Below are 22,997 nucleotides of genomic sequence, written 5' to 3' on the forward strand. Positions count from 1 at the left end.
TCAGAAGGTAGAGTTTGGATCTTAAAGTTGATGTCAACAGTCTCACCGTGGAGTTAGAAGACTGGGTTACCTCCTGGCATTAGCACTTAAAGAGGTGTGAACTTGGTAACTCATTTCACCTCTGAAATGGTTTCATCAGCTGTAAAAAGAGGAAACTACCTACCCAACAAGTTGTTGAGATTAAAGTTATTCATGCCACGTGGAACATAGAGATGCATTTTTCTATTTAGTGTAAATGGGGAAAAGGTTGAAAAATTATGGTGATATAGTTAAACACTTAAGAGTGTTACCAGATATGTTTGAATGTGCACTGACATCTATTACCTTAATGGACTTTTATATTATCAACTAATATCAGTGTTTTTAGTAATGGCAATTAATTTGATGACGTATTTTCCTCCTCTCACTGCATCTCTCAGCACCGTGCACAGTCGGATACTTTAAAATGTTGTGTCTTGAGCACGTTTTACTAACACCTAATCCTCAGCTTGCCGGACACTAATGGACAGTTGGATTGAGTTCAGAAAATGTTCCCACAAACACTGCCTTCCGTGGCTTGCCCAGTGTCTAGCTAGTGCTGCACTGTTAGGAGTTAAGCAATTAAAGCACCCATCGCAACACTCAGGAAAGGCGCGCAGTACTCCCCTGTGACTGTTCAGCTCGTCTTTTTTTTTTTTTTTTTTTTTTTCAGCTCGTCTTTTTGATAAATTCTGCTAACCGAGTTCGTGTCACCGCGAGAGAAAGCGTATTCCTCCTCACATTAAACACTAGAGTCTCGATTCGTTATTGGCGGTGCAGGAGGGCTACTCCAGCACCTGGGCAGCTAGGGACATGGAACGGATCGGGACCTGCCTTCGGGAGGCCCTCCAGCCCTGGAAGTTTGCGAGTCCCCTCCTGTAAAATCTAGAGTCACCTTGACCTTCCCGGGGAAGTGGGGAAAGTTAGTCCAGGAATGGAGGCGGGGAGAATAAAACTAAAGACAGAACACTTTCGCGAGCGAAATACGCGGTCACGTTCTCCAGTTTACAGCGTAGCGTGAGACCCAGAGAGTTTAAGGGTGGCGAGAGCAGGTGGCAGGACTCCGCCCACCATCGCGCTTCCCCGCCCTCAGCTCGCACGCTCCACGCCCTCCGTGAGGTCCCGCCTCTTAGGCGCGCGCGAAGAGTTGTCACGCCACGTATTCTGGGAAATGTAGTCTTGGCGCCGGAAGCTGCCTCAGGAGAGGCGACTCTGGCCTACATACCCCATAGTGCCGTGCGGCTCTGGCTGCTCCCGGATGTGCGCCTGGCGCCGGAAGAGAAGACAGCCCCCCTCTCTCGGCCCGGCCATCTTGTGGGAAGAGCTGAAGCAGGCGCTCTTGGCTCGGCGCGGCCCGCTGCAATCCGTGGAGGAACGCGCCGCCGAGCCACCATCATGCCTGGGCACTTACAGGAAGGCTTCGGCTGCGTGGTCACCAACCGATTCGACCAGTTATTTGACGACGAATCGGACCCCTTTGAGGTGTTGAAGGCAGCAGAGAACAAGAAAAAAGAAGCCGGCGGGGGCGGCGTTGGGGGCCCTGGGGCCAAGAGCGCAGCTCAGGCCGCAGCCCAGACCAACTCCAACGCGGCAGGCAAACAGCTGCGTAAAGAGTCCCAGAAAGACCGCAAGAACCCGCTGCCCCCCAACGTTGGCGTGGTTGACAAGAAAGAGGAGACGCAGCCGCCCGTGGCGCTTAAGAAAGAAGGTAAAGCTGTGGTAGAAGGTGGGGGAGACCCGGGATGGAGGGAAGAAGCGAGGGGACTTAAGGCTATCACTTGTTTCTGGAGTTCCCAGGGTTCGCGGGAGACTTTGCCGCCGATTTCCTCAGGTTTTCCCTCACACCACGAAAGCTAGGTCCCGCGAAGGTGCTGGGAGCGTGGTAGCCCCAAGTTGAAACCACCTGCAAGGATCCTGGAGCCACCCCCTTCCCGCCTCAGTTCCTGAGGGGGGTAGCGTGCTCCAGAGATAAGCTGCTCCTTGAGCGTGTTCGCGATCATGGGAGATTGTTGCCTTCCCGCCGGATTCCGTGGCGGGCAAGCGAAGCGCATGGACCGAGGTTCGGGGAAGCTGGCTACTTAGTGAAGCTTTTGTAGTTACGGGGAAGCGTGGGGTCCAGAGCTTCTTCCTGCTCAGAGCTCTCCCTTGGCATGCTGCTTTTAGGTGCGGTTGGCTTCTTCCCTGCCATCTTGCCCCACGATGGCGCGGAGTACCCAAGTGAAAAGCTGGGGGTCGGAGTTTGCACCTGAGCTAGTTCTGGGTTCTGTGGAGTGAGCTACTGTTTCAGATGCCACATGTGCCTTATTGTCCCGCCCCATCCCTTCAACTATTAAAAACTACCAACTTGCTGGAGTGAATTAACCGTTTGAAAAGAGAAATTTGGTTACACTGTAGTAAGCAGAAGCGGGAATTCTGAACGAAGACTGGTTATTGCAGGAAATCTTGAGGCCCGTCTTGTCTCCCGACATCTCCCCCGCCCCCCCCCCTCAGTATTTCATATGGTGGCCCAGCTTGGGTCTCGTGGTGAATTGAGTGAAGAGGCTGTCACAACTTTAGCTACAGCAGACCTCTTTTGAGTCTAACTTCTTCTCCACATGTGCGTGAAGCATGGTCAGGATTCATTGGCGGGTAATAGTTGCTACCAGAGGTCACTGTAAACTTCACAGGATTGTCTTGAGGTTGATTTTTGCAATTTCTTATTTCTGTTTTATCTTTTGTGGTGGATGAAAAAGGAAAACAGTTGAGGATAAAAAGTGTATGTGATCAATAGCAAGTAGGTGTAGGACTTAAGGTATGGATCTTTAAAGTTGCCTTTTTATGTTGAAAGTTGGAATTACCCTTTACTGGCACGTGCTCCTGAAAGAAACTTGTTTCTCATTAGTTTTAGTTGAATCCCGCAGCATTCAACTAATTATAAAAATCACAGCAATTGTGTTCGGTTTTGGCTTTGGATTTTTTTTTTTTTTTTAAATATAGAGCTTCTGTAATGCTTGGAATGAAGAACCTATGTGGTGAATAAAACAAAAGCGTTCTTGTGTTAAAATTACAGGTTGGGGAGAAGCACAACTTGGGAGTGTTGGAAAGCCTTTTATACATCCTTTAGACCGAATAGCAATTCAGTCATCTAGATTTTAAAGCAACCTGTAGCACAGTTGAATAATTAATTTCTGTGTTAAGGAACACAGGCCTGTATTATTATTTTTGCTCAGGTTTACCTCCTTGATCTCACTAATCCAAAAAAAGTGTATGAAAAAATTGAGTCTAATGTATACATCTGAAGTGTACCAGGTAGATGTGTTTCACCCATTTCGAATGCTCAATCTGTGAAGCCTGGTTTAAACCCCTCGGTTGTTTTGATCATAAAGCCCAGCTTTAAGGAGGTAAGCTTTTGACCTGGAACCTAGTATTTTAAGTTGCAGTGGTGGGGAATTACTTCATAAATTTATAACCAGGACAGAGTTTACCATTCAGTACTTTTTCCTTGGGAAAACTTACATATTAGCTATCACCATCTTCCTTAGATCAGCAATTCATAGTACTCTTGACCTTAAATTGCATAAAACATAAGCTTATAAATACAGGAGAAATGTTGAGTGAAAAAGATTTTTTTAGATCCTTCTACCTGTCAGTTGATGTTTTGGGCATTGGAGACTGATAGACCTGTGAGAAGTCTCCCTACCTCATGTAGAGGGAAGAATTGCTACCTGGTTATGTGTTCTTATGCCTTTGGATATAGGTGCTGGCAGATAACTAGACATACCTTAGATACATGTTTTTAGTAATATTATAGGACCTTTGTGTCTTGTGTTTTGTCCATTTGAAGAATCTGAGAACTGACACTGCAGAACATCACTAATATTGTAGCCTGAGATGTTTTCAAATTTTTTTATTCAGAGCCTGTTATCTACTGAAAATCAAGTGAAGTTTGCAAGTACAGGTAAATAGATTAAGAGAAGCTTGAATTTTTAAATGTCAACCATTGGGTGAATTTATTTAGTAAATTTTTTATGTTTTCTAAGCATAATAATAGATATTGGGTGGGGAAGGAAGCCATTGTTCATTCGGGTGTGTTTGGCTTGGATATTATGATTATAAGGACTGGTTCCATAGCTCCACCCCAATACACTATACCTGTGACAACATTTGTTTAAGATGCCTTAAGATCTAACATTTATGGTCTGTCCTGAGAGTTTATGTGGAATGGACCTTTAAATTTTATTTAAGAGTTTGATATTTATTATTTGACTTCAGTTATAAGCAGTTGAATGATGGGGTGCATCCTGATGGTGGTCACTTTCTTAGAACCAGTGAATCAGCTTAAGATCTTGTTATAAAACTAATTCCTCAGCCTTTTTTTTTCCTTTATCAGAAATTATGGTTTGGGAGTTAGAGCATACTGAAATTTTCCAGTCATGAATTTATCTACTTATCCTTGAGGCCAGTAATGTATACTGGTTGCCTTTGTGGCCCTCAGACACTAACAGGAAAAAAGTAATACAGGGGGAAATCACTAAATGCTTCGGCCATCACTTAGTGCCACAAGTTTCGATTTCTTTTTTTTTTTTTTTTAATTTTTTAAAAAGATTTTTTATCTATTTGACAGAGATCACAAACAAGTAGGCAGAGAGGCAGGCAGAGAGAGAGGAGGAAGCAGGCTCCCTGCAGAGCAGAGAGGGGGGTGGGGGCTCCAACCCAGGACCCTGGGATCATGACCTGAGCCACCCAGGCACCCCACAAGTTTCTATTTCTTAAATACTGTTTTTAAAGGGGTATGTGTGTTTGGGGGGAGGGGGGTTTAAAGATTTGGAAACAAAGATACTTGTTAAGGCAAAAAAAAAAAACAAAACAAAACCCAGCTCTCCAATTAAAATAAAACAACTGGACTATTTCCTGGCAGTTGCGTAGCAGTATTTTTTTTTTTTTTAAATCTGTATGTATGGATATGGATGGATACATATGTGAATATATATACTAATACAAGAAAATAGTACTCTTTTCTGGTTAATTAGTTTGAAACTGTGGAGATGTAATCCTCAATGCTGTTTGTTTTCCTTTCAGTTTTTCAGTTTATAGAACTATCACTCTTTTTACTCTGCTGGAGTTCTGTTTTCTCCAGATCATGTAAAATAGTGGTTTTCACTGTTTTTCTGAGGGCCCTTTGGTGAGTGTGTTGATTTGCTTGGGTGTTATTAATGAATGGCTACTGGTGTTAATCTCTTTAGGTATCTTTAAAGCCAAAATGTATCATGACTAAAATTTCTCAGAAGTTAGAATTTTTTTTTTTTTTTTAAAGATTTTATTTATTTATTTGACAGAGAGAGAGGTCACAAGTAGGCAGAGAGGCAGGCGGAGAGAGAGGAGGAAGCAGGCTCCCCGCGGAGCAGAGAGCCTGATGCGGGGCTCGATCCCAGGACCCTGAGATCATGACCTGAGCCGAAGGCAGCGGCTTAATCCACTGAGCCACCCAGGCGCCCCTCAGAAGTTAGAATTTTAAATTAAGAGACTGTGGCATCTTGAAACCTGAGAGGAGTGATGGTTACTCAGATAATTTTCAAGTTGGTTATAGAGACTGCTTGGTGAGGGAGGCATAATTATGCAAACTACACAGAAGTTTGAAATAACTTTATGGTCTTTAAATAGGAATTTCTCAGGTACTTTGTTATACTTTCTAGAGATGCATAGTTTTGGCCTTTTTCAGCTGCAAGTGCTAGTTACTGGATTGAAAAAAATAGCAGCTTTTTTTTTCTTTATGGTCTTCAATAGTCTGCCAGTTTTTTTGTGTTGCAAAAATAATATGCTTACGCAGGTTATTTATCATTTCAGGAATAAGACGTGTTGGAAGAAGACCTGATCAGCAGCTGCAAGGTGAAGGGAAAATAATAGATAGGAGACCAGAAAGGCGACCACCTCGTGAACGACGATTTGAAAAGCCACTTGAAGAAAAGGGTGAAGGAGGAGAATTTTCAGTTGATAGGCAAGATTTTTTAAAATCTCTTCATGTTTTGTCAGTTTAAGAGAGTCATGTCTTAATACAAATCTATAAATTGGGCATAATTTGCCAGATAGCAGTGTGGCTGGTTATGTTTATCAGTTTTTCAAGTAATACCCAAGTGTGTTCATTGTTCTACTATGTTCTACTATGAACATTTTGGTAACAATTTTTAGTGTTCAGTCTTGGATTTCTAGTAATGAAACACTTCAGTTGAATCGATGGACAATTTCTTTTCCTTGGTATCGCCAGATGTTAGCAGAAAAATCTTGTTGGGTAATTGTTTATAGCAAAACAGATTACTCATATTATCGTGTTAGATGTGTTATGCATGTTAGATTTGTTCATTTTAATTTCGAAGTGTACTGGTGAGGTGTAGTGGTTTTACTGGATTATAATATGAATAATCATGAAAAAAGTACAGGCACTAGTAGTAAACTCTTAGAGAAAACAAAAATAATTTTCCTGTTTGGGGGGAGCTTCCCAGTTCTGATTCCTTTTATGTAGTTCAAAGTAGACTGTTTCTGAATTTTCTAAAATATGTTTAATGAACCATTGGGTTATTAGCCAATAAATATGTTTCTACATTTGAGCCTTTGGATGCATTCCATTCCCCCTTTGTTTTTTCTGGAAACCTTGGAAGTATATGATATTTTTTATTTGTTGCAGACCGATTATTGATCGGCCCATCCGAGGCCGTGGTGGTCTTGGAAGAGGTCGAGGAGGCCGTGGACGTGGAATGGGCCGAGGAGATGGATTTGATTCTCGTGGCAAACGTGAATTTGATAGGCATAGTGGAAGTGATAGATCGTAAGTCTTATATTGGTTTTTATTATAGTTTTACATGTGATTCTACTTCTTTAATATAACAAAATTTGCATTTCTAGAATTAAAGAGTATTATGTTAACTCAGTTTTGTTAGTTCTTTTTCACATTACAGTGGCCTGAAGCATGAGGAGAAACGTGGAGGTAGCGGATCTCACAACTGGGGAACTGTCAAAGATGAATTAACGTTGGTATTCTGATTTTTTAAAATAAATAATATTTAAATAAGATTGATTTTATGCTTTATTAGAGTTTTGTCCGTAACTATTATATTTTAACTTATCTGTAGGACATTAACAGGTGCTCTTAGAGCTACTCCTTTAAAATAGCTTGTTGGATAGGTTTGAGTACAGTATGTCACATGACCAGTTTTTCTATATTTAAATAAATGTGATGTTAGTTTTTCTTTGCATATAGCTATGTAACTTTTCCTGAAACTTTATGTTTTAGTTATTTGGGTATTCTGATTTTCTGTGTGTCTTTAATAGTTCCTATTGTAGCTGTTGACCCTTGTGGTCATTAAAAATTTGACAGCCTGGTGATGCTTTGTCTTAAAGTAAGCTACTCTGTCCTGCTACTTTTTGAGTAAAGTACTTGAACTATAAACTTGTATCAGCATGCATTTTTAAATTATTTTATCTTAAAGGTCTACTGGGAAGTAAATTTAGTAAGAAAAGACTCAGAATGTGAAGATTGTTAAAATTGTATAAGAAATCCTTCAGCTACATGTAAATGGACCTAGATGCTTTTCTTCTTTTTTTCCTTAGAGAGTCCCCCAAATACATTCAGAAACAAATATCTTATAATTGCAGTGACTTGGATCAATCAAATGTGACTGAGGAAACACCTGAAGGTGAAGAACACCCAGTTGCAGACACTGAAAATAAGTAAGTGGTTTATGTATAGTGGTGATGCCACTATACATAAGCATTGGAAGCAATTTGGGTTTCTACAGAGAAAATAACATAGATGTTTAATGCTGTTATTTGTATATGTGCTGCCGAAGCGAGCACTAATGCTATTATTTGATGGCTTTTAACAGGAGACTTGTATTGTACACCAATTCTTCAAATAGTATCTATTTACAAGAGGGCTCTACACATTCCTATATTAGGCTGTAATGGTTTGAAAAATAGAAATGGTTATTTCTATTTAAAATTATCATTGTTGTCTTTGAAAAGATAAGGAAAACACATATTTTAGTAATATCTGTTAACTTTAAGAACAAAAATTAACTGCTTAACCTGAGAATGGAGAATAGTAATAAGATGTCCTGCGTTTTACTTATCTATTTGGTAGAGAAGTTGTGAATGGCTTTTAATATTATTATAATGAATAATCCTGGTGATGATGGCTATCCAGAGGTATTGAATAGGTGAGAACCAGAAACTAAAGTTGGGGGTTTCTAAAAATTAGAACAAATGATTGACAGAAGAGGTATTATTTAGAACACATAGTTCAAAGTACTTTGGACTCTTAACTATATAAATTTATTCCAAAACTAGAAAATGTGACCATTTTAAAATACTTTCTCCATCTGAAGTCTTTTTTTTCCATCAACATAGAATTGGAACATAGCATTATTGGCATGTTTTAAAATGTATGAGGAGAGCAAGGGCCAGAATATGTTACTAATTCACTGGCTTTCTTAATCCAATTTTTTCATTTTCTGAATTTTTAGGTATAAGATTTGATTTTGAAGTTTTCATTCAGGGATGAAAGAATTGTAAAGATAGAAATACTTTAATGCCTTCCTCTAGTATCCATCAGCCCAAGCAGAAGTTAAGTGCTGGTCATGTAGTATTGTGATGTAAAGACTTTAACTAGGAATTATTTAGGGTTTATAATTCTTAATCAGAGCATATTTAAATCGGGTGGTTTTCTGCTTTTTCTCCAAGACTTGCTCTTACAGTGAACCACTGTTGCTAATTCTATCATATTCCATAGGTTTGTTGGAAGAAGGAATGATAATTGATTTACAGTTAGAGTAAATAAAACACATGGTATTAAGTGATGTTGAACTTGGGGTAATAAGAAATTATAATTTTGAGTGGTAAACAATGAAATTATGGTGGGCGACTAAAATGAACCTTAATGTAACAGGAGTACTTCACAACGTCCAACACAACTGTTCCTTTAATAAAGGGCCTATATTTAATCACCTTAAGAGTGATTTGCAAAGATTATAAGTTTATCAGAAGAAATGGTGTATTGACAGGACCCAGGAATGAAGTTGCAGATATTTGGCCTAAAGAAGATTGAGATAATGACATTAGAGCAGTTTCTGGTCTTATTCTAGAGTAGAGAGAATCTGAATATAGCATTATATCTTGCATGTGGAAGTATAAATTTAAGAAGCACAGACTGAACTTTAATTCCCTTAATATGTAGTTCCCAGAACTTCTGTTTTGTTCATTTGATCCTTACAACCTTTGAAGGTAGGTATTGTGGTTTCATGACATGGTAAAAGTGTGCCAAGTTCTATTCTTGGCTGTGTCATGACTTGGGAATAACTAGGACCTTTTCTTCTTGATCCTTAGTTTTCTCATTTGTAAAGTGACAAAGTTGGACTTGATATTGATAGCCAAGATCTCATTAATTAAATGTAAACATGGTGTAGGCAGTTTTAAGATTTGTCAAACAGGAGTAGCATGGAAGAGAGATATTTGAGCTCTAAGGCTAACTTAATCACCTGCTAAGTTTGGAAGGAAGCAGGGCTCCCAAAATAGCAAACAACTTGTTCGGTGACCATTGCATGTTGAGATTAGACTAAAATAATAAATTCCTAGGCCCATGCTTTGTTTTTATAAAAAGGGAAAAGAATAGTATATAACAGTTATATCCTGAGAATTTTATTTGGAAGTAACTAATTTAGTATTAAGTATTGAAACTGTTTTGTGGAGGGTTCCAGTACTTATAAAACCACAGTCTCCTTCCCATACGCAGGCTGGTTTGAAAGTTTGGAGTATACAGGATTTTGGATTTATGGGAACTTTGCTTTTAAAATGGTTTTGCCATTAAGTGTTAGTTAATAAAGGAGAGAGGAACAGTTCTTTTCTATTCTAGAGTATGAAATTGGTTGTTCACGGGCGTCCTAGATGACTGCCTCTATTTTTGCTATAAGTCCTATATTGTGGGAAATTATAGAAATTAAAAGTGTTGTTTTTTTTTTTAAAGATTTATTTATTTGACAGAGATCACAAGTAGGCAGAGAGGCAGGCAGAGAGAGGAGGATGCAGGCTCCCTGCTGAGCAGAGAGCCCGATGCGGGGCTCGATCCCAGGACGCTGAGATCATTACCTGAGCCGAAGGCAGAGGCTTAACCCACTGAGCCACCCAGGCGCCCCTAAAAGTGTGTTTTAAGAGAAGCTAGGTCAAATATTTTAATCACATAAGGGTACAGTTTTTATTTATTTATTTATTTATTTATTTATTTTTATGATGGAGAGAGTGGGAGAGGGAACACAAGCTGGAGAAGGAGAAGCAGGTTCCCTGCTGATCAGGGAGCTCGTTAGGGGGCCTGATACCAGGATGCGAGGATCATGACCCAGGCGCCCCAAGAATAGTTTTAAAGCAGTATTGTTTTAAGAAATGTGTATTTTGGATAAAGACAGTTCAGGGTTGTTATTACTGATAGTTGATTTCATAGTTTATGAAGTTGATTGTGTGTTTCTGTTACCCATGCTTTCACTAATTGAAAAAGCACGGAATTCCTATCCTCCACCAAATTATCTGTTAACAATTGGAGGACAGAAGACTGGTATCCTCTTGTCCTTGGATAATCTCTAAAGATGACCAACAAGCCAAAATTAACTTCTTCCTTATAATCATAAGTTACGATTTTATCAGCCCTTTACCAACTATAAAACATCTTTATCTTTATCCAACTATAAAACAAGTATGTTTTCACAGGGAGAACGAAGTTGAAGAAGTAAAGGAAGAGGGTCCAAAAGAAATGACTTTGGATGAGTGGAAAGCTATTCAAAATAAGGACCGGGCAAAAGTAGAATTTAATATCCGAAAACCAAATGAAGGTGCTGATGGGCAATGGAAGAAGGGATTTGTTCTTCATAAGTCAAAGAGTGAAGAGGTAAAATTAAGTTTTGTGGTGTTTGGAAATGCTCAGATGTGTATTGAATTGTATTTATACTACTTTTTAAAAAATACCACATGGTTAATCTTTATAAAAAATAAAAACTTCACATAAGATCCTTGGGGGTAGATAAATTGTTCAAAAAGGAAAATAAACTGTGTTACCATATATTTCAAGAAAGGTAGTCTTTCAGTCAATCCAGAATATATATAATGTGGTGGTTTTGTTTTTTTCTAGAAAGCAGTCTGTTGTATATCATACAATTACTAATGTTTTTGAAATAAGGTAGGTCTTTTCATGGTGATATTTTAAAAAGTCCCACCTTTGAATCAGTTGAAAGGTTAGCATTTTCATGTGGTTTAACCAAACCTAAAAGAATGGCTTCATCAATTTTCAGTTTTTCAAACTTTGTCATTTATAATGATCAAGACTCTTCAATAAATGATGCTATCCTTTCTGAGGGCTGATGTCTTACAAGAACCAGCAGATTAATTTACTAATGAAATATTTGAGAAAGACATGTTTGTGGTTTTTGATTTGGTAACAGTCCCTTGGGCAGGTAGGTAGACGAATGGCTCACTGCTACATCATTTAGGGCTTTTGCAAGTATGAGATTTTAATCATGAAGTTAAGTTGAAATTAAGGCAACCTGTAATAAGATTGAGATATTGCATTTTAATTTTCTTAAATATCTGCGAAACAAACTTGGAACATTTTGAAATAAAATCAAGGTTGAAACAACTTAAAACAACCATAAAATAATATAAATGGGGACATTGTCTTAAGGGCCAAGTCCTGCGGGGAAAAAAAATATTTGGCTTCATTTGAATGCTTTTGCTTATTTTTTTTGTAGTTCTTTCAGATAAAGTTGTGTATCTAGATGGGTTAAAGTATTCTTGATTAAAGAAACCATGCCAAGTTCATCTGGGGAGATTGTTAATTTGTACTGATGATTAAACTGCTTAATATGGGAAAGATATACTTAGGTACTTTTGATAGAATTATTTGTAACTTTTTGGGGGTCTTGACAGAACTTTCTCCAGAACGAGACACTGCACAAAATACTGATATATTTTGCCTAATTCATTAGTTACCCTGAAGTATCTTTATGCAGTTTGTAAAAAATTAGGTTAGATAGTCACAGTTTTACATTGAGCTTTTCAGAAATAATTATTATATAAGATGATACGTATAGAATTAGGAATCTTTGAAAATTAAAATGTGAAAGTGGTTGAGAATAACTGAAACTGGGATAATTTTGTTATTAAGCCACTTTTTATGTGGCTTTATGTAGCCTTTGTGATGTGGCTACCTGTTCGGATCTGACTTTACCGGCATATATGGTCTGGTCTTTGTGTAGGTCTTCAGGTTTGTTGTATATTTAAGGGCTCTTTTTCTTTTCTATATCCTAATCCTCAAAACAGCAAGCAGTAATTAGGGAAAATAAGAAACTTTAGAAATGGAAAATTGAATTACAGTGTTAATTGACAGGGCTGAAGCTAGAGCTCTTATTTCCTGATTATCATTTCACTGCTCTAGAAAAAAAAGCAAAAACTGCAGCATTATTTGCTGAACATCCAAATGTCCTCTCTATTACTGTAGTAAAAACTTTGAGGTGTTTCAGCAGTATATCAACTAGGCTTTTTTGCTTCTGTGCTGTATAAACTTATAAAACGATTCTAATTAATGAATTGATACTGTTGCCTTGCAATAACAAATGTTTAAGAATTAAACAATTAGTATATATAATTGATTTCAATTTGCTTGTGGTTTTGTGGATTTACACTTAAACATTAATTTTAAATTGCTGTCTTAAGAAGAAACTGCCTTTAAATTAAGTTGCCTAGCACTGAGGAATGACAATTACTTTGGATAGTAGATGATTAAAGGGGTAAAAACATAGATATAAATAAAAAATTTATTGGTACTTTAAGGGATAGTTATTAACAGATGCAGTGTTAAAAGATTTAGAAAGAACAAAATGTTTATTGTTCCTTCAGAAAAGGATTATACCTGTATTTAGAAAAACTAAAACATACTTTAAAGTAGTCTAAGAAAAGTTATCAATTACAAGATTTTAAAACCTATTCATCCCAAAGGTACAGGAAGAAATTAAGAATTTAGCTGCATAAAATTGTCTTTGTTTGTTTTTTTAACAGAGTGGGTGGTATACCTTATATATAAATACAAAGGAGGATCTGGATTTCACAGACATGTTGACTTTAAGGTTACCTGTCTATATTTAAGACTTGCATTTTTTTGTGCTTGGCTTTTCAAGGCTCCCTGATATAAAGTTACATTTCAGTTGAGTCTGTCATTTTCAAGTTTATAGGAAAGAACACAGAGTAGTTGTATGTGAACAGAAAAGCGTTCTGAGAAGTTTATACCAGATTTTCCCAAGTAATACTAGAGAAGAGTACAGAGCGAGTTTTCTTTATAACTGAAAAAGTGATTCAGTATTTAAAGAAAAAAAAAGTGATTCAGTATCAATCATCAGTAGAGAGCTCCCATTCCATCTATCCATAAGTCTTCATCAGGGGTTCATATTGAAATCTACCCAAAGGACATATTTAAAATGTACTTTTCCAGACTTCACTTCTAAAGATTATGATTCAGTAGGTTTCAAATTGGGCCCAGCCACTTGTGTTGTTTGATTTTATACCTTTATTCAAGACTTGGCAGTATCAGCTGTAGTTTATAAAGTTAAAAGTCAAGGGGTTCTTCCTCTAAGATGACTATTGCTGATCCCTAAGCCTTACATATTAACTAGTGGCATTGGCATTTTTTAAATTATCATTTGTTGATATATTTGTTCACATGAAATGCAGATTAGATTTTTAGTTTTTTTTAAAGAGAAAGTTCATTATTTTGAAATTTGCAGTGTTGCTTTCTTATTAACCCCCCCCCCCCCATGGCCTGCTCTTAAATTTTTAGGCTCATGCTGAAGATTCAGTTATGGACCATCATTTCCGGAAGCCAGCAAATGATATAACGTCTCAGCTGGAGATCAATTTTGGAGACCTTGGCCGCCCAGGACGTGGTGGCAGGGGAGGACGAGGTGGCCGTGGGCGTGGTGGACGTCCAAACCGTGGCAGCAGAACTGACAAGGTAGTTTTAAGAATTCTTTGACTTTTTGAAGTAATTCGAGGACCTCTTTTGGTAAATGAGTGCTCTAGATCTTTTTGGGGATAGGATTAAAAGGGAAAGGAGGTAGATATACCTTGAAGAAAATACATTTTAGGCTGTATTTTTGCTTAAGGCACTTAATTGAATAGTGCTCTAGTAAAGTTACACTATCACCGTTTATTGAGTACTTATTGAGTACTTATTTACTAGGTGCTGGTCATGGTGCTGTGCTAGGTATTTTATGTACTGTGACATTTAATTGTTGTTACTACATAGACATCTCCATTTTATAGAAGAGGAAATTGAGGTATAGAGAACCAAGTTAATTTTTGGCTTTGGCTGAGGTCTACTTGAAATTCCAACTACTTCCTTTGCCTTGACTCTCCTGCTCTTTTAGTCTCAGGATAGCATTTGTGTCCATAACTGTGTGGCACTAACTGAATGATTATAGGCATGTATTTTTGTCTTGATTTAAAAAAATTTTTTTTAACTACAGTGTGAGAGCTGGGGTTCATTTTTGTCCTACTTTTATAATTTAATACCTTGTACCATGTGTATGACACAAAACAGGTTCTTAAATATTTTTATAGAAGCCCTACTAATTGATAAATTTGAACTCTGATCTATTTGGTACCAAAGTACATACTGTTAATGACTAGATACTATTAAAGTATTAGCAGTAACTTCTGGGTTAGGTTAGTTCATTGTCTCCTGTGGTCTGGCTAGGAAACAATGATGTCCTCCTGAATTGTCAACACCTGATGATGCAAATTGGGAACCTACCTGCTTGATTGAGTCTGTCAGTGTTAGATTATAGTGGTAGCTTAATATAGATTTTATGGTTGCCAATAATAATGGGGTGCTGACTTCTTTTTCCTCCTCTGAACATCAGGTTATTTATTTAATTTTTAAAGATTTTTAAAATTTATTTGAGAGAGAGAGCGATCACAAGTAGGCAGAGAGGCAGACCGAGAGAGGGGGAAGCAGGCTCCCTGCTGAGCAGAGAGCCCAATGTGGGGCTCCATCCCGACCTGAGCTGACGGCAGAGGCTTTAACCCACTGAGCCACCCAGGCGCCCCTGAGCATCGGGTTTTTTAAAGGGTCATTGTGTATGTAGATCTTTAAGTACGTTTTTGCTGTTACCCTTTGACTGTAAGTAGGACTTGGGTCCCTTTCTAGTATTGATGAGTGAATCATGTAATAGGTTTCTTAGCCTGCTTTCAAATTGAGGCCATTTTTTATTTAGCAACTGAGGAGAATAGTAAACAAAGAATCATATATATATATATATATATATATATATATATATATATATCCCATGTGGATCTCTTTATGTGATTTATTAGAAAACTAAACCCATGTTAATAAGGAATAGGTCTTGATAGGCACTCAGGACAAGGCTTGCTGCAAATAATTATAGTCCTGTTCTGATCCGTAACAGTAAAGTTTTGACACATTTTTACTTAGTATTTTAGAGTTATGTGTGTAAATGTAGACATGGAAATCCAAGATGGGAGAATTGTTAATTTTCATTTCTTTCTTTTTCAGTCAAGTGCTTCTGCTCCTGATGTAGATGACCCTGAGGCATTCCCAGCTCTGGCGTAACTGGATGCCATAAGACAACCCTGGTTCCTTTGTGGACCCTCCCATCTGAGGTTTTGCATGCTTAAGGATCCCAAACGACTTAAGAATTAAAAAAAAAAAAAAAAAAAAAAAAGACTGTCATTCATACCATTCACACCTAAAGACTGAATTTTATCTGTTTTGAAAATGAACTTCTCTCGCTACACAGAAGTAACAATATGGTAGTCAGTTTTGTATTTAGAAATGTATTGGTAGCAGGGATGTTTTCATAATTTTCAGAGATTATGCATTCTTCATGAATACTTTTGTATTGCTGCTTGCAAATATGCATTTCCAAACTTGAAATATAGGTGTGAACAGTGTGTACCAGTTTAAAGCTTTCACTTCATTTGTGTTTTTTAATTAAGGATTTAGATGTTCTCCCAATTACAAACTGGTTTTAAATATTGGACATAATACAGTTTTAATACCTGCTTTGCATTTTCACACATGGTCAGCTGGGTCATGTAAACTTTGATTTGTCAAATTTTATGCTGTGTGGAATACTAATACTACTTTATGTATTTTAACTTAGTTTTAATATTTTCATTTCTGGGGAAAATCTTTTTTCACTTCTCATGATAGCTGTTATATATGCTAAATCTTTATATACAGAAATATCAGTACTTGAACAAATTCAAAGCACATTGGTTTATTAACCCTTGCTCCTGCATGGTTCATTAGGTTCAAATTTATAATTGACACAATTTCAAGTATATTTACTTTTACAATGTGTGGCTTTCCCATTTTAAAAACCAGACTAGACACCTTATTGGTGGAAGTTTAAGCTACTTATTGTTGATACACATCCTATCAAGTGAAGTAGTTTTATGGGGGTTGGGTTTTTCCCCCCCTCCAAAGGTGGGTGGAACAAGTTAATTTGGCTACTGCATAATATTTAAACTGTTATGTAAAATAAGCGTCTAGCCACTCAGTATGATATGTGTGTATGGAAGGTCCCAAATCAAAATTGTTCTTCCATAATCAACAACCCTTTAACCCTTCCTTTTTCTAAAGAAACCAAAGGGCACTGGTTTGTATGATAAGATGGGGGGAGTATGTTAATTTTTGGAATTTGGAAGCAGACAGCTTTACTTTATAAGGTTGGAACAGCAGCACCGTCCATGAAATATAAACCAAAAATCTTACTGTTTCTGAATTTCCTATATTACTGTTAAGTTTGGTCTTGAGTTGATAACTGTTCCACATAAAGTGATAAGTATTTTTTACCTCTTCTTCCGTTAGAAAATTAGGTTAATGGTTTCCTTGAATGGGGGCATCACCACTTACTAAAACATACATGGAGAATTATCAACAAACAGATTTTCTTAGATTTTTTTTTAATCTTATGCCACATTCATTAGTAAACAGGAAAGGAATTTTCATGTACAGTTTCAAAGATCTTCTGTAACTCAGTATTTTCTACCCGTGTATGGTAATGTCCAGTTTTGAAATATTGAAGATCTTAAAATATATCCTATTTAGCTGATTCATTTTCCCGTATACTTCTAAAAGAGAAATTGTACAGTACAAGAGTTATTCATTTGGATTAGATTATTAATCTAGTTACCTGCCAGTTTGACATCTTAGAAAGGTAATTGGTTTTAATGATGGATAAACTTTTGTGCTGGTGTTTGGATCTTATGATGCTGAGCATGTTCTGCACTGGTGCTAATGTCTAATATAATTTTATATTTACAAACATATCTGCTACCCAGAGGCAAGTATTAATTTAGTCCATATGGACTATTGACCCCTCTTGAGATTGCAACATACACGCTCCGAAATCATTGTGGTTAGACTTTTGAGTATCTTACCTTGTTTCTGGACATGTAACATGTATGTAAACCTTGATTTTTAGCAACATATAGAAAACACCTCCTATTAAAAACACGTCACAAGTTCTACTTAGTGTCAGCCATTACTGGCATTCTGTCACTAGAGAACACAGCAATATCTGGTATGTTGCAAGCTTTCAAGATAGCCTGAACTTTAAAAAGTTGGTCCATTAGTTGTATCTGATGGATGTAAATTTGCCTCCTAGTTCACTTTGTGTCAAGAGCTAAAACTGTGAACCTAACTTTCTCTTATTGGTGGGTAATAACTGAAAATAAAGATTTTATTTTCATGCTCACTTCTTAAAAGTCATGAAAACAATCAAATAGGAGCCCATTTATCGTCACGTGTTTTCTGACCTGTGTGTGCACCCCCAAGATAATGATCACGTTTTCATCCCCCCCCCCCCCCCTTAGATTTAGATTTTGCCTTTGTGGGGTTTTTGTTAAACCAGGACATTGGATCACATTTGGAAGGGATGAAACCTACAAAGATTAGAAAGTTGAACTTTTTAACTTGTAAAATGAATTTAAAAGAAAAAAAATGAAAATCAAGGACTGACAAGGCAATTGGCATTTCTCTTAGCAAATCATATATTGAGTGTGAAGGTTAATCATACTGAATGCCTCTTTTTTTAAACACATGATAAAATACTAAAAATCCTTTAATATGTATCTCTAAATAATAGTGGTGGCTGATTTAATGTTCTAGTCAACATTTATCTTGATGCTTTTACATGGGAGTAATGCCAGAGTTGGTACTTAAAACTAAGACATTTTTAGCTTGCGCTGAAATAATTGGAATCTAGTTACTTTTTTAGTTTAGTTTTTGGAGACCTGTGTGGAATTAGGAAAGATTTTAAAATGTGCAGTAGGCATTCTGTATCTAGTTAATTTACTCAGTTTTATTTTGAACATGTAAGCATGATACATAATCTCCAGGATTGTAAATATATTTGGGGCTTATTTCACGGTATGGGTTTGGAGGGAGAATATTGAGTACTCATTCTGATTTTATTTTTCTAGTTGCTAGAGGACTTTGCACCGAAATAGAAAAGTTTTATTGTGCCATTAGGGAGTTGCATACAAAGCATAAATATTATGTATTGGATATTTAAAATATGGCATATTTAAATATGCCTTTAGAGCACTAGTATTACGTGGAGGGAGCCAACAGGTATTAAAAGGTTTAAAAAAAAACCACGCAAGTGTGAAGCTGCTGGAACCTGAATGATACTAACTACAAGGTAAGATTATATCAGGTTTAATTGGTCATCTGTCCCACCTTGGATGCAGCCGGTATGCAAATTCTAGGGCTCTCAGGTATACTTAAACTGTGCTTTCTAAAGAAAGTAAGTTAATACTTGGATTTTAACCCATACATTTGTAATTTTGAAATTAACCTGTGTTGAGTGAGTATAAACATGAGCCACATTTCCAAATCAGCTGGAAAAAGCCCAGAGTGTGATTAGTAGTACACTTTACAGAACATTTAGTGACAAGTTGTAAAATGATCTCTTAACCAAATTTTCAGACCTAGTAATTACTGAACTAATTTTTTGGTGTGATTTGTAAAATTGTCAAAGTTTTAGCATTAAGATTGTATTGACTGGCAGCTTTTAGAACTTTGGGTGGTTTCTTTTTGTTCAGCTTAGGTTTACCTTGGTCATGTTCTCTCATGTTGAAAAATCCCACTTGAATTTTAGGTTAAATAGAGATGATGTACAAGGACTGATTGAAGCAAGCATGTTTCAGGCTCAGAGGAATTCATTAAATCAAAGAATATAAAGAAAAAAATTGTAACTAAAGGATGAGAAGCTCAATTTCAGGAAATGATTAGTAGGATATAAAAATACATTAGTGAAGCTATCAAGATTTTGGCCTCAGAAAGATGGCATTGGGAATGAGTACTATTTAAATAAGTTCTATGTCTAAGCTAGGAGTCTCCAAACTAAAGCCTTTGGCCTGCTTTTGTACAGTTCATGAGCTAAGAATACTTACACATTTTTAAAGGGTTAAAAGCTTACTATACAAAAGATGGATGTAACCCACAAATCTTAAAGCATCTGTCCCTTTATAGAAAATATTTCCTGACTCCTGATCTAAGCTGTCATTCCCAGGTCAAAATAAAAGAGTCTTTCAAATGAAAGTTTAGTTCTGGGTACAAATTAAATCATCCTACCCCATGGGAAGTTGTGAAGTTAGAAGTATCCTTTTTTTTTTTTTAAGATTTTATTTACTTGACAGAGATCACTAGTAGGCAGAGAGGCAGGCAGAGAGAGAGAGGGAAGCAGGCCCCCTGCTGAGCAGAGAGCTGGATGTGGGGCTCCATCCCAGGACCCTGAGATCATGACCTGAGCCGAAGGCAGCGGCTTAACCCACTGAGCCACCCAGGCGCCCCAAGTTAGAAGTATCTTAGATCAAGTTACCTCTTAACTTCTACAAACAGAATAAGGGCAAGATATCTGGTAACATAAAGATGGTCTTGTTATTTTTAAGAAGATTCTATAACTTGTAACTTAAATATATGTTCTGAAAACTTTAGGAAAATATAAATTTGCTGCAAGTAAGTTTAATGCCGTGATTACAGTTTAATGTTTTATATATAGTAGTCGTTTTTGTCAGTGCTAAACTGTTCTAATGGGTTTTTCCTATGAGGTGAGACTTGTGAGCATTTTGTATAGGTGAGAAAACGAATGTCTTTTCATGAACTCCATAGGTTGACTTGGGATTGAATTGCTTCTTGATAACTGAGTTTCTCAGAGCTGCTTCTGGAGTATATTCATTTGGGCAGAATTTAGATTTTGTGCCTTTGATTACCTCATAAATAGCTAGAAGTCAATATTTCCAAATGGAAGGAAAGAAAAGATGAAAAATGACCCATAGAAGTTAGGAAATTACCAAATTATGTTTTTGTTTGAGGTGTTACTAATTATGTAGGTACTTAAGTGTTTTAAATTGTTAACATTGTCCCTTTTGCTGCCTACTTGGCAGGGTGTGGTATTTCCTTCCTTATGTGTGTGCTGAGCTTCGTGCTTGAAGACATAAAGATAATTGTGATGACTAATATCTGATAATTCTTATTAATTATGGATTTCTTAAAGCTATTGGATAACTGATACCAGGTGTTGAGAGAGGTGCTCTGACCTGGTCTTGACAATGGTTTTATTTGTTAAATAGCTGTATAAAGTGTTAATGGTATGGAAAGGTGGAGAACAAAGGGCTAATTAATATTCAGGATTTTGACATATGGTGAACTGACTACTGGAAATGGACAGTATTCATTACACTATATTACCCTCAGTTGCATTTGTAGCTGATCATTTAAACATTTTAGGACTTAAAAGAGCTGTCTTAATTTGAAGAAATGGCACTGGTTTTCATCTACCTAGCATGGAGATTCCTTATAAAGTAGTCCACCTGAATGTGTTCTTGACATTTGACTGCAGAGTTTTGTTACCTTGGGCCTAAAATTTATTAGCTGATGAATAATGTCAAAAACTTTGTTTTGGGAATTTGCTAAATTCTTTGTTTTACACCTTGGGTGTAATAATCTATAGTGAAATATTTCTTTGTTTGACAACCACACTCAAAGTGCTGAGACTGCAAGAGGTGGTTGTAGAAATTGATGGCTAAACACATCAAAGAAGATGGTAGTTGTTGCCACCCACCCACCCTGCCAACTTCCAATTTCTTGGTTGAAAATGCTGATACCTGTATGATTGGTGAATTGAACTAAACAGATAACTTTCTGTTTAGAGTTGGTTTGTCTTTGATCTAGAAATACTGAGTTTCCAGTGAAGCTTCTACACTTTTTTTTCCAGTAAAGGAAGAATTTTCCCAGAAATTACAGATAATTTTGTTTCAGCATTTTATATACATAGTTACCAAGGTGTTAAGTGCTAAAGTCTAAAGTATGAAGAGTGCATGAGAAGAATGGATTGGATAAAGGTACTTTTACAACCTGTTACTGGTCACTAGGAGGGAAATCAGCATAATTTAGCAGGTATATTTTATTCATAATGGTATCCCTTGAAGATTGAGTGGCATTTAGTCACTGTATTAACAAAACCCAGTAAATCTTTTTTTTTTTTTTTTTTTTTTTTTTTAAAAAACAATTAGACCTCCTCCTTCCCCCAACACACATTTCTTGGGTCATGGTGGAACTCTGGAAATCATGTTGACAGAGGTGGAGAAGGGCATTGGATACTGTGTAATGCTAAGTGAGATAGAATCTGAGAAGACGTTCCTTTCAGCAGAAAACGGGGAAGATTGCCAATATATTGTTGATGAAGAACTGAAATAACAAGCACCTCCAGTTAAGGGAGTGCATTGATGTTCCCTTTTTTTCCAGGATCATCAGTCTTGCTACTTAAGAGTTATTAGACTTTAAAAATAACTGCAGGTTTTTAGAGGAAAGAAATCTGAATTGATTTGAAGATTGCATCTGTAGCTGGAGAAATGACTTATGACTTAATTATCCTTGCAAGTTATTTTAGTCTATTGCAAGCAGGTCAAAGTGGTGGTTTTCTAAAAACTGTCTGCAGCTGCTTTGAAATCTACCCTGCCGTACACCAGGAGGGCTAAACTAAAGGAAGTGTATAGGAATGGAAAGGAATCTAGTCATAAGTTGTAGTGCAAGTATGAGGAGAAAACTTAGGAAAAGTATTTTATGCAGTGTTGTGGAAAGGTGGCAAGTGATTTTTTTACTCACGATGGAATAAAGTAAGATTTCTGTTTCTAAATGATACCTTGTGACACCCTATTTTCACCTTGAGAGTTTTTTGTTTGGGGAGGACTAGGGATGGGTTGTCTTCAGGCTTCTTGGTTTAGGTGGCACAAAAAATGCGCCCTCAGCCTAACAGGCCACATTTGCTATGATTGCCATTTTAGCAGGTGAATTGAGATTTTCTTTCACAAAGAACAAGTGTCTTATGTTACTGGTTTTCATCCGATTTTGAAAGAATTTTTTTTTGCAGCTTTTTGAACTAGTAAAAGTATCCTGCTATGGGGCGTTCAGGCCTTTGCTGTGGCAATTCAGGGCTTTTGAGAACAGTCAGTTTTTTTATTCTCTGAGAAACTCCTGATAGTTATTACAGTATTTCTTTGGGGTCCTATTATTAACTTAGAGTCAAATGTCTGAAATTGACAAGGGAAGGGTATTTTGAACTTCACCTTACATTCTTTTGCCAGGGGTAAGGCCAGGGTCTCTTATGGAAGAATTAAACTTAAATTTGTGGAAATTAAAAAGAGGCATGAGTTTACTTTTAAAGGAAACCCATGACAGCACATGAATAAGTTTGTATGTCACTTAGAAGTGTGATTGGAAATCTCAGCAGAACCAACTTAAGAATGGTTTTGCTGCCGTAAAATGACCACTAGCAAAATGGAACCAATCACCACAGAATGGAGGAACAACAATTCACATACACAGCAAAAGTCAAAAGTCAAATGCAGCCCCAAGAAAGCCTTTGTGGAAAAAATTAATA

The 22,997-nt window shown here is 37.0% G+C and overlaps 1 protein-coding gene across 4 annotated transcripts; it reads left to right on the forward strand.

Annotated features, from left to right (window-relative positions):
* Positions 1-1,305: 1,305 nt before the first annotated feature.
* SERBP1 (SERPINE1 mRNA binding protein 1) lies at positions 1,306-16,010 on the forward strand. Of its 4 annotated transcripts, none has more exons than XM_045998005.1 (8): positions 1,306-1,726; positions 5,842-5,992; positions 6,677-6,817; positions 6,930-7,019; positions 7,600-7,719; positions 10,744-10,921; positions 13,859-14,032; positions 15,599-16,010. In XM_045998005.1, the coding sequence occupies exons 1-8, from the start codon at positions 1,414-1,416 to the stop codon at positions 15,653-15,655; spliced, it is 1,224 nt and encodes a 407-aa protein (XP_045853961.1). In that variant the 5' UTR covers positions 1,306-1,413; the 3' UTR covers positions 15,656-16,010. The 4 variants fall into 4 exon arrangements, with proteins under 4 accessions (XP_045853961.1, XP_045853972.1, XP_045853966.1 ...); XM_045998016.1 differs by having other exon boundaries at positions 7,645-7,719; XM_045998010.1 differs by having other exon boundaries at positions 6,948-7,019.
* Positions 16,011-22,997: the final 6,987 nt, after the last annotated feature.

Source organism: Meles meles, chromosome 1 (assembly GCF_922984935.1).
Source record: "Meles meles chromosome 1, mMelMel3.1 paternal haplotype, whole genome shotgun sequence".
Taxonomy (NCBI): domain Eukaryota; kingdom Metazoa; phylum Chordata; class Mammalia; order Carnivora; family Mustelidae; genus Meles; species Meles meles.

What these genes read in the sequence shown, in the direction of transcription:
- SERBP1 (XM_045998005.1), top strand. Translation starts at nt 1,414, where the DNA reads ATGCCTGGGCACTTACAGGAAGGCTTCGGCTGCGTGGTCACCAACCGA. An exon ending in ACTGTCAAAGATGAATTAAC is followed by an intron (nt 7,020 to 7,599) that starts GTTGGTATTCTG and finishes TTTTTTCCTTAG; the next exon opens with AGAGTCCCCCAAATACATTC. An exon ending in GTGGCAGCAGAACTGACAAG is followed by an intron (nt 14,033 to 15,598) that starts GTAGTTTTAAGA and finishes TTTCTTTTTCAG; the next exon opens with TCAAGTGCTTCTGCTCCTGA.